At 38.8% G+C, this 15,349-nt stretch overlaps 1 protein-coding gene across 4 annotated transcripts in view; it reads right to left on the bottom strand.

The window, feature by feature from the left end:
• Nucleotides 1-15,305, bottom strand: part of ATAD2B (ATPase family AAA domain containing 2B) — a gene marked incomplete at its 3' end in the record, with an annotated part of 78,566 nt that extends 63,261 nt beyond the window's left edge. For 2 of the 4 annotated variants that reach the window (XM_081943301.1, XM_081943302.1), the window contains exons 1-6: nt 14,816-15,305; nt 7,503-7,657; nt 3,045-3,091; nt 2,377-2,530; nt 1,342-1,444; nt 101-209 (exon numbers count right to left, since the gene is read on the bottom strand). In XM_081943301.1, coding sequence (XP_081799427.1) covers nt 101-209; nt 1,342-1,444; nt 2,377-2,530; nt 3,045-3,091; nt 7,503-7,657; nt 14,816-14,989 — 742 coding nt within the window. In that variant the 5' untranslated portion in view covers nt 14,990-15,305. The remainder of the gene's footprint in view (nt 1-100; nt 210-1,341; nt 1,445-2,376; nt 2,531-3,044; nt 3,092-7,502; nt 7,658-14,815) is intronic. The other 2 variants (XM_081943299.1, XM_081943300.1) reach the window with 1 other exon arrangement.
• Between the last annotated feature and the right edge of the window lie 44 nt (nt 15,306-15,349).

The raw sequence follows: 15,349 nt of genomic DNA, 5'->3' as shown, positions 1-15,349 counted from the left end.
TCTGGACTATTAAGAACTGAAATAACTTGTGTTGTTTTTCAGCATAATCACATTTCACTTGTATTTATCAAAGTACTTGTCAAATTACTATCACCATTACCTTCTTCTTCACCTTCTGTGGAAACCTCATGGTGGTTCTGGATTCCATAGCTATTTCTCCTTAATGATTTCCTCCTCCTTTTCACTCTTGAGTACATATCCATGTTTTCCTAAAATAAAAACCTCAAGAATGATCTGCATTTCTAACAGCTAAATATACATGTAGCTTCCAACTATATAGTTAACCAAACTCTCATAGTCATAACAAGTATTTTAATAAGAGAGAATCTGCATGTATGCAAGACAGAGAGATGCTAAAATCACTGGCTAAACAAATGTAAGTATCTTTATTGGAAATTCCAATCAGAGTACTGAGTGTTCTATCTTAGGAACTATAAAAGAATTCATGGGAGAGTTCAGAAAATAATTCAGTTATTGTAGCTATTCGGCACATAGAAATATTTGATTTTATAAGAATGGAGTATCTGTTCTTAGATAAGCCCCCACATCTGGAGACAAGGGAGGCACAATCAGCACTGTAGAACTCACAGCAGCAAGGCACTCTCTGACTAGCTGGTTACAATTCTCTGGCCTTGCCACCATGTGGCAATGTGAGGCACAGGTTGTTGCTGCCCCAAGAGCTGGAATCTACAGAAATGAGCCAGAGACTCAAGAATTCTACCACCCAGAGCCACAGCTTCCCAGCAGCCAATAAGGTAGCTGGGAAGGGCGGGGCTGTTGCAGGCTGGCCAGCTCATAGAAGGGAAAGCCTTGTTGCCTCATCAGCTAGCTTCCATTTATCCACTCATCCACCACAGCCTGTTAGTAGTTGTGCAAGTCTCCAAAGTTGCAACAGACAAGGCAGAGGAACTGTTTTTTCCTGTTCCTGCGACTTGATTTTGGATATCAGCTGCTACTATTTAAAGGAACCTAGGGAGTCATAAGCCCTGAATGCCAACCAGTAAAACATGTAGATGTAGATGGACTATTTCGCATTAATCATACTGTCCTACAGATGGCTAACTACCATATAATCCACCACAACCCATGTCACTTCTTATGAGTTATTATTGTATTGTTTATAAGATAGTATAGTGTTGAAACTGGTTTTCTCCCTAGCCAGCTGCATTGCTTTCTCTTTACCTTATGCTCCTGTTATAAGGATTGAAAACTGTATACAGAATATTCAAAATTCATTTGATCCATTTTTATTAACAAGTGCTTTCGATGCTAGGCTATAACATAATCAAGGCTTAAACAAAATGTAAGGAAAAAAAAGATGAGAAGAGAATTTAAACTTACAAATTCAGTATCTGTCCACATACGCAACCGTTCCACTTCACCTGATCGCCTGTTCCGTCTGATGTTAATATTGTCCATTTCCTGAAGAACAGCTTCAGCAGTACTAACATGGAAAATGGTAGTAATTTATTTACTTAATTTATATTCTGGCTTTATTATTTTTATAAATAACTCAACACACACAATACTCCCACCTCCCCCTATTTTCCCCACAACAATAACTCTATGAGTTGACTTGGGCTAAGAGAGAGTGATTGGCCCAAAGTCAAATATGTAACAACTGTCTTGTGATATTGTTAAGTAAATATAATAACCTGGATCATAATTAAATATGGTTAAAATTAAATAAGTTCCTTGGAAGATTTTGGTCCAGTAAATAAATCTCCTAGTAGAAAACACAAAAAAGTGATTTTTGCGTTACAACATTCCTACACCCTTTTTAGAAGGAATCCTCAGTGCCAAAGCAAGTTTTTACTGAATACAAGGGGCTGCATTTAAAGAAATGAACATTACCACCCTCTTCCCAGTGTGAGCAAATTCATATTTTATCCATGATTTACAGATATAGTTCAGAGGCAAAAATCAAATTAGAAAAATATGTCCAAAGTTTATTCCTATATTCTCCATAATTCCTGAACAAACTCAACTCTTAAAATTCTGGTTCACATCATTTATTGCAGGGATAGAGGTTTCCCTTTATTGCTGGGAACCTCATTTTTTTAAATGTAAAGTTTTGCCTCTGAGATGCTGTGATCATAAAGTGGATAGGCTGAAAAATGTCTGATCCATTTGTTTTCTATTTCCCGGATTCAGACTACATAAAATAAATACAATAAAGTTCTCAGATATAGAAATTGGCTAGCTGAGTAGATTTAATGTTTACACGACACTGTTTGGAAGCTGAATATTCAAGTTAGGGAACATCTTTTTAAAGATATAAATAAAATGCTTCTCATGGACTGAAATATAATACAAACATAATTTTAACAATACCATGAAATTATGCACTATGATTATTGCACTATTCCAACATACCTGTTTACCAATTGGTCAAACAGTAAACTCTGATTGAGACTTTCAAATCTGTTTTTTCTAGATCGACAGCTTTTTCTAATTTCTCTGCCTCCATTTATACAGGCATGGTCACCGTCTCCCTTTTTTTCTCCTCGAAGAGAACAGCTTTTGAGAGCTGCAAATTTCAAGTTATAATATTAATATTGAGAAATAGTTAAGTATTTAGGATGTCTACTATAACAAGATGCATGGGACTGTTGAAATCAGCTGGGTTTATATAGCTGCTGTTTTAATGGCATTTACATGAGTGAGCTACCCCAGAATCTTACGATTAGAAAGGTACAAAAATTGCGTAAAATATTTACACGGACAGACAGACATAGTAATACTATTTTATCCATAATAAATATTTCAATTTTAATGATAAATGTATATTACTCTGCCGCCTTCGTGTCAAATTTGCTTTGAGGGATCTGGGGTGCAGTCTAAATAGAGTAAGAAAATGGAAATAAATGAGGCCACTTTAACAAGTGGCTACTTGGTCATGAAACAATGAACATAGCTTTTTTTTACACTTTTGCACTGAACAGAGTAATATAGCATATCAAAAAGTTAGGGAGACAGAAAGAACATTAAAAATATAAAAATGTTAAGCATCAGAATAAGCAATTTAATTTTGAAGTACTTACATAAACTACGACCATTTGGTAGAGTAGCACCAGATTGAGAAGTTAACCTAAGAACAATTTAATTTGGAAAATTAGTTTGTTGCATTAAAATTACAATTCACATAATGTTGCTATTATTTCTATTCTCAAGTGTTACTGTATTTTTCGGAGTGTAAGACACACCTTTTTTCCTCTAAAAAGAGGCTGAAAATCTGGGTGCGTCTTATACAGCGAATACAGCATTTTTTTGCCTCCTGAAGCTCTGCCCCTTCACCAAAATGGCCATGCATAGCTTTATGGAGGCTTTCAGACAGCTCCTGGGGGCTGGGGAGGGCAGAAATGAGCGAAAAACGGGTCGTTTTGGGGAAGTTTGCAGAGTGCAAAAACTTTTTTTTCCCTTTCGGAAAGCTGTTTGCTTAAAGTGGTTGATGAGAATTACATTGATCAAGTACTGTGCCAGCAGAAACAAAGTTTTAGGTGCTACAGGTTGTCAGCTATTTCCTTCTCCAGCACATGGATAAATACACCAGGAAACATCTACCTACCTACCTACTCTCTCTCTCCCTCTATCTACCTATATACCCATCTACCTCTATCTCTCCCCCTACCTATCTACTGTATTTCTCTCTATTTTTCTCTCTGTATCCCTCTACCTACCTACCTACCTATCTACACTCTCTCTCCCTACCTACCTACCTACTGTATTTCTCTCTCTCTCTCTCTCTCTCTCTCTCTCTCTCTCTCTCTCTCTCTCTCTCTCTAATCTACCTACGTAACTACTCTCTCCCCCTACCTACCTACCGTATTTCTCTCTCTTTCTCTCCCTCCCTATCCCTCTATCTACCTACCTACTTTTTTTAAAAAAACTGCCTCTTCAAAACCTGGGTGCGTCTTATACTCCAGTGCATCTTATACTCTGAAAAATACAGTATATATTGGACATAAACTGTTATAATTTCAACTCTGCAAGTGATATGAAAACTATTTATATCCCATCTGTGTATTTTAAAATGATAAATGCTTTCAAATGCAAACATTTGTTTGTTGAAATTTCTATTGTAAAAGAAAACTTTAATTAGTTTACATTGATCAGTTTATATGTTCCAGTGCTATAATGCAGTCTATATTTTTTTTCTTTGAAAAGAAAGCAAAATACTTTTAAGCTGAAATAGGGCCATACCTCAGTCAATACAAAATAGAAAGTAACGTGTTTAGTTCTTAGCAACACCAAAAACAGCTAAATGTCTTTTCTTTAGTTTGAACGGTAACACCGCCCCGAGTCCCTTTGGGGAGAGGGGGTGGTCTAGATATCAATTAAATTAAATTAAATTAAATTAAATTAAATTATAGCAAAAGTTACATAAAATGATAGGGATCAAAAAAAAAACCATTCAGAGTTCCAAACTGCAGTTTGAGTATTCCTAGGTCAATGAAACAACTCTTATTCTAGAATTTTGACTTGAACCTGTGCAAATTCACCTATTGTGAATTTACCTACCACCCAACCTAATGACCTAAATGGTTCTAAGACAAAAAAATAAAGGAGTAAAGAAATTTATTTTGTTTTTGTACTGCTTCCTATTGTGGAACAATCAACATCTTTCAAATGTTCTTCAATTCAAAGATGGAATACAAGAATATTCTAATAGAGTATTTAAATGGGATTGTTTTATTCTGACTAAGAATTTTTTTCCCCTTCCATTTTGTGTACTTACCTATAACAGGGACTTTCCACTTGTGGAAAGTGCTAACTAAAATGAATGTTACAAATAGTACTAATCTAATATTACAAATAGAACAATAATATCTACTAAACCAATTATGAGATGAAAAATGGCAATAATCCAAACCTTGAATTTTTTTTTCATTTTAATATGCTTTAGCCACTACTACAAAATGCAATATTATCACAGAAAGAACTTGTAACGTAAAAACTTTGAATAATTTACATTCCAAAATAGCTAAGGAGTTAAAATGAAAAGAGGATTAGATATATATCTATGCTGGTAAATGCATAACAGCTGGCTCTGCTGGCTTCATTCACTTGGTTGCACTACTAGCTGCCTAACAGCTGATTGACACAATACTAGGTACAGCAACTCAGGTCTGCTATCTACTGGCTTGCAAAATTCTAAAAAAAAATTAATAATAGGCTCTCATGAGCAATACAAGCCTGTTCCAGTACATCATTGGATGTATGTGTATATCCTATCACCAATGCTATAATAAATCTTGTCAGACTGAAGAAATCTTTGTTTTGATGCAAAGCTAGGAAACATGCCTGTAAAAACATTCAGGTGAATGCTCTTATGGCCCTGCCATAATTAGGAAATTCGCCTTCACAAATTCCCACAGGTATAATTTTTACATTAAACCCAGCATCAACTGGGATATCAGCACCAAAGCTTTCATGCTTTTCTGTACAAGTAGTCTTCAATTTATGATTGTAATTGAGCCTGGCAATTATGGCCATGGGCTGTGTCAATCATAAAGCAGTTCATCATAGGATAACCCTGATTTGACTTTTTGTGTGTGTGTGCAATGGTCATTAAGCGAATGCAACAGTTGTGAAGTGAAAGAAGCAGTTGTAAGGCTAATATAAAGGTTGTTAAGCAAATACTGTGGTCGTTAAGTGAACCCACTGTTTGCTATGGGGTTCAACATTTACAGAAGTAAACGTTGGCTCCCAGAAAAAAAGTTTTAATCACAGATACGTGACTGTGGAGTGCTGCAAACAGCACTAAATGAGGGCCAGTTGCCAAGAGCCCAAACTGTGGCCATGTGACTGTGGTGTCTCTGTGGGTGCGCGTGCGCATACACATGATGTCAGAACTTAAAAAACAGGCAATAAGCAGCTTTTCAGGGGTCTGCCATAACTTTGGTAATTAAGCAACTCAACATAATTTGAGGACTTCCTGTACCCTCTTCCCAGTTTAACCTCCATGCCAATACTGCAGATGAATGCTAGTTTTAAACTGATGTTGCCACTGTAAGTATTACTGCAATCAAAACAGAAGAGAAAGAGAAGTGAATGGGTATTCTTGCAACAGAAATCAGGAAACACACATACAATGTGCCTCTTCAGAAATATACAGAATATAAACAAATTTTGAAAAATTCAGGATTTAGAGCTCATCATGGAAATAAGAGCTCTTAATTTTTCCTTTCCAGAGACCAATTACTAATTGTATTTTTAAATGTATCATTGTAGAATTCTTGCCTAAAACATATGAACGCTGGCTTTTAAAAAAGGAGGAGGGGGGACTTAGATTTTCTCATGTTTCTCTCTTGGGGGCAGTATATACATCACCACCACCATCATTATTCCAAACTAGTTCTCTCAGCAATAAAACAACAAAATAGAAGGATATTTAGCTATTGGATCTAATTAGCATAAATAATACGGAAATTATTTATCAAGATAAATAATATTTAGCAGTGACATTTTTAAAAACATCTATGAGCCTTTCACTTCTGACTTTACACAATTCATGTTTAAATGTTCATAAATAATGGAAATTCCATTAGGCATGATGGTCCTCTTGAAATGGACATTGTCTCATTTCAGTTTTTAAAGTAGGGAATCAGAAATATTAGCATTCATTTGTGCAGTTCCAGATACTTAATACAATAATTTTAACAATGTATGTATTACCTCTATCAACTCTATACTTTGTTTTGTTTTTGTTTAAAGTAACATTTGTTCTCTTCCCTGCAGAACAAGTAACACATGCTGAAAAGAATCATAAATAATATGTGGTCAATTCAACTCCAAAGCCTAATTTGTGTGTGTTACATTGGTTAAACGATGTAATTGTTGGGGATCAATCTCACAGGTCAAATTTGGAGTTAACAGCAAAAAAAAGCTATTAATTTGTAGCAGAAACAAACATGGCTAATGCTTTCTATTGCTGAAGAAAACATGGAACTAGTTAAACCTATTAACATAATACTATATGCACGGAACAGACAAAACTGTACTATAATCACAAGGAATTCCAGATGTCTCAATGTAAGCAACAGATGGAATTGCTCTTTTTCTTTCCCACAAACAAAATTTGTCATCTGAAATAAAGTTTGGAGTGGGGGGAGAGAAGGGAGGAAGCGGGAACAAGCTGTACCTCATGCACTTATGCATGAAGTCAGAATATCTGGCTAAAATCAGTTAGTAATGATGAATTACACATGATGAGAAAGATGGGATGGGAGTATAACACCCCAAATTTAGTTTTCCCTTTCTCTGAAGCATACAATAGATTTTAGTAAGTACATAGGCTGGAATCGAACACAATATGAGGAGGCTATTTTAAGCAGTAGAAACATTTATTTTAAGAGAATAAAGATTTTGCATTAATCAATAATTTAAGATCTTTAAGAAAATGATCAAAACTGTGTATGTATGAGTACACGCAGATGCGCACGTGCAGACACACACACAAACACACACAGACAGGTTTTTAAAATCTTTAATATGCTTACCGGGACTGACCAGTTGAGACACTCCATTCCTCTCGCTGTCCAGTATTGCGAGATTTTGATTTGTCTTTGCATACAGAATCAGCATGTTTCAAGGTACGTTTGGCTGGAGGAGATATATGACTATCACTCAAACTACCATCACTACCATCATCTCTCTAGAGAGAGAGAGAGAGAGAGAGAGAGAGAGAGAGAGAGAGAGAGAGAGAGAGAGAGAGAGAGAGAGAGAGAGAGAGAGAGAGAAAGCAAACAGTTAGTAGTCTCATTCATGACACTGTTCAAGATAGATATTCTCCAATTCAGGAGAAGGGGGAAGAACTGGTTCTTATTCAGATAATAGCAATCATCCTCATCTGAAAACTGTAAATCTAATTCTAGAAAGGAAGTATGAGAGAAATTGAGGAATTTGCTATACCTTTTTCTGGGGATTAAATCAGATTTGAGTTTATTTGTTTTGTATTTATATCTCACAACGATCAAATGCATCTCTTAGTGATTTACAAGACATGTAGAAAATTACTGAAACATCAACAGTAGCCTAATTTTAAAATGTCTACTATCAATAAAACATAATGGACTCATATGTTGAATCAATATAGGCATTAATGACTAATTTTGCATTATAAATGCACTACAGAATTTTCTTAATGCAATCAGGGAGGGAGCCAATCTGATTTCCATTGTAAGTGGTTCCAAATGCCAACATTTATATTAACAAATATTTTATTATTATTACTTCAATTTATACTTTATCACTTCAGCCCTAGGCCAAAGCCATTCATACAGCCTAAAAAAGGAAATTAAAACCAATTTAAACAAGTAGCTTAAATGAACAATTAAAATGACTTGAAACATGAATTAAAGAATTATATAAAGAATATCAAAATTGAGAATGATCTCATTAAGCCAATAAAATTTAAATTACTGCAAATTGATTTCCTATATTGACTTTTATGGTGTTAACTCACTATATATTTGACTTTTACTTTACACTTTTTCTAAGTTTCATACTTATGTATAGAGAAGGAACTCTCCTCAAAAATATCTGATATCCAATTTAGAGTTTGAACGCAGGTAATAAACTAATTTTCCAAGAGGATTGCTTTCTTATTTCCCTCAATAAGAATGCACAGGACAACTTTGAATAGTTTGGCTGGTGGAAGTCTTGCCCTTTTGGGAAAGTATCACACTAAAGAAATTGTTCCAGGCAAATACAAGCAGAATGTCAGGAGTCCTTGCCCTGTCTTGGTCAGAACTTTCCCCCCATATTTCAGTAACAAGAAACTATGTGGAGACGCAAATAATTACAGGTAATCCGCAACTTACAACCATCTATTGAGCAACTGTTCCAAGTCACAACAGCACTGCAAAAACTGACTTTCGACTGGTCCTTGCATTTATGACCATCACAAAGACATTATGATCCCATGATCAAAATTTGCAACCTTCTCAGCTGGCTTCTAACAAAATCAATGGAGGGGTGAGCTGGATTTGTTTAATGTCACTTAACAAATGCAGTGATTTGCTTAAAAGTATGACAAAAAAGGGTGTAAAATTGGCTGTGATTCACTTAATAACCACCCTGCTTAGCAAATTGGGAATTTTGGTCCCAATTGTGGTTATAAATCAAGGACTATCTGTATATCATGGACCAAGGCTTCTCTCCATTATGCTCCAAACCCTTGATATCACCAGTCCACAAAACAAGTCGAGGAGCTGATCAACACCATTTCTCCACTCCATTTACAGACACACTGTCACAGGGCCTCTGAAGTGCACAGAATGGTGTTTCTGAATGTAACACAGGAAATAAAATTGTATGTGACAGTACAAAACATACATAAAATAAATCCCTGCATTTTTTTCAGCAATTATGCAGGTTGTTTGTACCATTCCATACAAACCTAGTTATTACTTTCAGAAACTTCAGATATATTCTATACAATAAGAAACAAGAGTTCTGGAGGAAAAATAACTATATATTAAATATTAAATAATGGCCAAGTCACACCCTACTTTGTACACAAAGGTGTGTCTATATTGTTAATAACATACAAAATGCTGGGATTCAATCCTGTAAGAGTTCTGAGTAATTCTATTCTATGTAGAAACTGAAGCTACACAACTGGTTTGAAACCTGTTTCAGTGGTGTGGGAGAGCTTAACTAGATAAAGCAGACAAGGCAAAAACATTACGGCATCATTGCCTGAAGTCATTAAGCAAGCAATTTTCAATGTAATGTAATTAACGCCAATAAGAGTGAGATAAAAAGGACATAACCACGCCCCCTTCCAATAGCTTCAAGAGATATTTCTTCTTTATTTCAATGACTATTTCAAGACTGCTTAGTAGGCACTTATTCATCTTCTAAAGGCTCTACCAAATAAATAGGGGGATACTAGATATAAAATTGTCAAATTCAATTTAAGTAAGTACTGAAAGGTTTGAACTTTTTTGGGTGAAGTTATCTCACAAAACTCAAGAGTATAAAGGCAATGACAAAAACTTAGGATGTGTACAATAATTTTACCCAAGTCAAGCAAATATAGGTTTAATGTTTTTTCTAAATAAGAAAAAATTGAAGATGCAGACTTTCTATCCTCACTGCAACCCTACCCCCTAAAAACATTAGAAAGAGACTAGTGAATGTTATAGAGCTATGACGGGAAAAGAAAAGGGAAGGGGACATTTTCACAAAAATCTACTTGAAAAAAGGGTATTTCTTCATACCTCTATAACGATTTCCAGTCTTTCTGTAACACATTTTGAGAGCACCTGAGAAATCATTGAAGAGGAATAACATACATTTCTCTATCAAGGTTTACTAGTAAACCACTGCTTTTTACCATTCAAAATTACAACCACCTCCCACAGGATCCTTACAGGGCTGTGTGGAGTCCACTAATATTCACTTTGATGACCCACGACTTCTGTGCCAAATCTGCTACGAATCATATTGTGGAAGTATGCGAATGATACGGCAGTGGTGGGTCTTATCCAGGACGACAATGAAGATGGTTATAGAGAAGTGGTGTAGGCTCTGGTGGACTGGTGCAATAAAAGTAACCTGGTTCTAAATGTTAGAACATTTAGAACCTAAAACAAAGGAGATGATTGTAGATTTTAGAAAGAGCTGGCATAGTCATATTCCATCAGTATAAAGGATGCAGCTGTAGAGGTAGTCTATAGCATTATTAGTATTAAGTATCTGGGGGGGCAGATAACTATCTGAATGGTCTCTCCACACGTCATCCTTAGTGAAGCGTGCAAACTAGTGTCTGCATTTCCTGCATCGGATGAGGAGAGCATATCTTTCTCCTTCTGTCCTGGCCACTTTTTACAGAGGCACAATTGAGAGCGTTTTAACAAACTACATCACTGTTTGGTTTGATGGCAGCAGAGCCTCAGAGACTCCATACTGAGAGTGGTAAGGTCACCCAAGAAGATTATAGGAAGCTCACTTCCTGTAATTCAAGATATTGCTTATAAGGATTATGCACTTAGAGCTCAAAGCATTGTTAGAGACCCCACACACCCACTTTGCGTTCTGTTACTGTTGCTCCCCTCTGGGAGGTGGTTTTGGAATATTTCTAGTAGGACTACCAGATTCTGTAACTGCTTTGTTCCCTATATCATCCATCTGGTAAATTCGCAAAATTTGTTTTTCTCACCATGTACATGTATAAATCTGAACTAGACTGTGTTGTTTCTCTGTGTCTGTACCAGGGGTGGGTTCCTGCCATTTCTAACCTCTTCTATAGAAGAGGTTCCACAAATCTACAGTGCCGTTTAGAACCGGTTCCAGCTCCCTCCCCCCGCCCGTCCGGACATCATCAAGATGAAGAGTGAGGAGGAATTCTGGGAGTTGAAGTCCACAAGTCTTAAAGCTGTCAAGTGTGAACACCCTGGGGTTTTTTTTCTAAAAGGTTAGGGGTGCAAAGGTCTTGTAACTTGACAGCTTTAAGACTTGCGTGCTTCAAATGCCAGAGTTTCTGAGCCAACATTTTGGTTGCTAAGCAGGAGCATTGTTAAGTGAGTTTCACCACATTTTACAAGTTGGCCACCCCCACCTAGTCACATGGCCAGCAAGCCACTCCCACCCGGTCACATGGCTGGCAAGCCACTCCCACAAAGCAGGCCACACCTACAGAAGAGGTTCTAAAAAATTTTGAAACCCACCACTAGTCTGTACATGTGGTTATATGAATAATTTTGTGCTTGTTTGTTTGTTTGTACCTGTTTATGTAGTGTATATTGGAGGTGGTGACCCTTTGAGAGCTGTATGCACCAAAATTTTAATGTATGCTCATTAGTGTACATTCAATAAAGTTATTCTAAGCCTCAGAAAGAACGCTTTATGAACAATAAAGTACTTTTAGCCATGATAAAACTTCACACTATTGCACAGTTCCCACATGACTGCATTTTGGGCCAGTCACTTTCTCTCAGCCTACAGAGGAGATAATGGCACACCACTTCCAAAAACCCTTGCCAAGAAAACAGCACAGACTTGTCTAGGCAGTTTCTGAGAATCAGACAGGACTAAACAGAAGGGCCAAAAAGGAATTTAACTAAGAACCCTCTATAAGGCCACAGTAAAGAGTACTCTAGGCATCTAAGGTACAAACATGCTCCGATTTAGACTGAATGAGCAGATCCAGTTAAGGTGAGAGAAGCATGGTTTTTCTTGGTTACATGGAAGGAGCTCATAACTGCAGAGAAAATGGACAGCACACTTGGAACTGTTAAGCTGGTCACTTGTTTGTTACTCTTTGCCTACCCTGGTTTTATGAAATTGGCTCAGGAAATTAAATGCAGTTGGGTCCAGGCTGTGGCATTGGCTTCTCTGAAAGATTAAGTGGTTCCATCTGCCTTTTAAGTAGTCATGCACTCTTCCTTCAAAAACTGATCACTGAACTCAATCATCCTGGATAATATTGATTCAGTTTTCAATCTTCATCTTTAGGGGAAGACCACTGAATAGTGGTAAAACTGCAGCTACAGAGGATCTTAGTTTTAATAAATTATTTGGATCCTTTCCAAGTCTGTGTCCATTGACTGTTGATGATCTGTAGTAGAAGTGAGTTAGGAATGGTGCAACAATAATGGGCTTCTTAGATCTCTTAGTGGCTATCATCCTGAGACCATGAAAAGAGTGAGATTTGGAACACAATAATACCATAGTTCTCCTCTGTGGCCAGTTGTAGTTAGTGTTAGTAAATAGGGAGACTAGAACCCCCAATTTGTGAGGTACCTCGGAGATCAATGCTCTCACCCCTACTGTTTAACTATACAAGGGCATCAAGAAAGATCTGAGGTCAGGTATTATCATTACATTGATGATACTAATTATACAAGTCAACTCCTGGACTATTAAGCAATGGTGGTCTAAAATTTTCACAAATAAAAATCAATTGATCAATTAGAATGCAATGCATCCATCCCATTACTTTTTAAGCTCCAAACGCTTATTTCTATGGTGCAATATCAGAATATTCATGGCTGCATTATGAAATATCACATGCAATGTGTTATGTACTTAGTTTAAAAATAATGGAAGTACTTTAAGTGCATAACAGGTTTTAGCCAAATGTAACTGACAAGTGAGTTACTACTTTTTCAAAACCATTGCCAAAGTAACCTTAAGATTTTCCAGGAAATCAACAACAAAAACAGATCCTCACAGTTGCCTATGTTTGAATGGAAGTTGCAGACACACTGGCCCCTCGTTATAACACACAGGAGAGCTTTTAAATTCTCCCAATGCTCTGCAAGATTGAAATAGCATATGAATTCAGTATGTGAATGATACTGAACTATATGATTCACACTGTTAACATACACATGAAAAATTTAAAAGCAGTTATTTTTAAAAGTCCACCAATAAATCACTTATCCTGTTTTTCATCAAGGTAAAGAAATGAGACGTGCATCCAAAACTGTAGAACATTCAATTAAAATGTATAACTTAATCTGAAACATTAGATTATCACATTCACTTATAAGTCTATTTATTTATTTCAAGCATACAAGTAGTCTTCGACTTAACAATTCATTTAGTGAGCAAAGTTACAACAGCACTGACCATTTTTCATACTTATGACTGAAGCATCCCCATGGTCACATGATCAAAATCCAGACGCTTGTCAATTGACTGATATTTATGACAGTTGTCGTGTCCCAGGGTCATGTGATCACTTTTTGTGACCTTCTGACAAGCAAAGACTGTGGGGAAGCCAGATTAATTTACCATGCTTAACCGTAGCGATTGCCTTAACAACCGAGGCAAGAAAAGTCGTAAAAACGGGCCAAAACTCACTTAACAATCATCTCAATGTTGACTCATTGTGGTCATATTGATATCTGAAAAAAGATACCAAACATAGCAGCGTTTGGGGAAAAACAACCGTCTTCCAAATTACTTAAAGTTGGTGCAGTTTTAAGTCACTTGTGTTTTTCTTTCAAATGGCACTTCCACTTTCAACCAGAGAGGGAGCTCTGCTCCAAACCCAGCTGGCTGCCTGGCACAACAGACACAGAAATGTGGGTGAAAGAGAGAGAGAGAAACCCACACATATTCTTGTAGCGCTGCCTTGTCAATTGTTCAAGGCCAGACAAATCCCCTCTTTTTGCGCAAACCTCTCCCCTCCGCCACTGCTCTTCGCCCGCGCCAGGCCGTCCCTTTTGGCCTCTCCTTCTCCTCCTCCTCCTCCCCCACTTGCAACGACCGCCTGCTTCTTTTTCTCCCCGGCTACACTCAGGCTCTCTTAAGTCGCCCTACCTCAAATGACCTCCCTCGCAATCGCAGCCCGCCTCCTTCTCCTGCTCCCCCCCACCCTCTCTTCTCTCCCTGAGCGCAGCGCTCCCTCGCCGCTCACGTCTCCCTCTGGCAAACATTCCCCAGCGCTTGTCCGCCACAACCACCAGCGCTCTCCAACCCGAGGGCGTCCTTTTCCAAATCAAGACACCCCCCTCCATTTCCCCCCTCCTCCTCAACCCCCCCCCGGGGCTTCGGAAGCCCCTCATCCCCAGCGGGAGAGCCTCTTCCCCCTTCATACCACCGCTCAAGCAGGAGCCCCCCTTTCTTTCCCGAGCCAGCCGCTGACACTCCAACCTTGACGGCCGCACCGAGACAATGAGACGCCGCTCCGCTCCTCTTGCGGCGGCGACCCCTTCGCCCCCAACCACCACCACAAGCCGCCCGTCAAATGACTGGAGCCGCTGGGCTCTTCGGACTCTCTTCCAAAAGGTCCCGCTTGTCCCGTCAAGCCCACCCCTCTTTCTCGCCCTCGTCGCCCCCCTCCTCCTCGGCTTACCCGGACCGAATCCTCATCCTGACCGGCCGCCGCTGCCGCTGCCGCTGCCGCTTTGGCACTAGTCCTAGACAAGCGGGTCCTGGATGAGATTAAATGGCTACTGGACCCCGGGACCGCCGCCGCCGCCTTCCCGGAGAGACGCTGAGATTGGGAGCTCTTTCGGGTGTTCACCATGGCCTCACTGCAGCCACCCCGGGAAGGGCGGCGCTGCCGCTGACTCCACCGCCTCTGCTGCGAGGAGCGACGCCGCCGCTGAGCCGAAGGACAAGGGCCCGAAGGCGCGGAGCGCTGCTGCTGCTGCTCCCCCTCCTCGTTCTCAGCTCAGTCACCCACCACTAACTGGCCGCCATTACTCGTTCTCTCGTCCCTTTCTCTCCTCGTCACGGCGAAGCCTCCCGCTTCCACTGCGAGGCGCTGCTCCGCCGCCGCCTCTCATAGGGCCGCCTCTTCTTCCACCTCCTCCCTACACCTGGCAACATAGAGCTGGAAAATGATGAGAGCGTGACATGCAGCCTGAATTTCCGGTGGAAGTTG

The sequence above is a fragment of the Natrix helvetica genome (genome assembly GCF_964273705.1).
Source record: "Natrix helvetica genome assembly, chromosome: 2".
NCBI classification, from domain to species: Eukaryota; Metazoa; Chordata; class Lepidosauria; order Squamata; family Natricidae; genus Natrix; species Natrix helvetica.
This window is presented reverse-complemented; position numbering and strand designations above follow the sequence as displayed.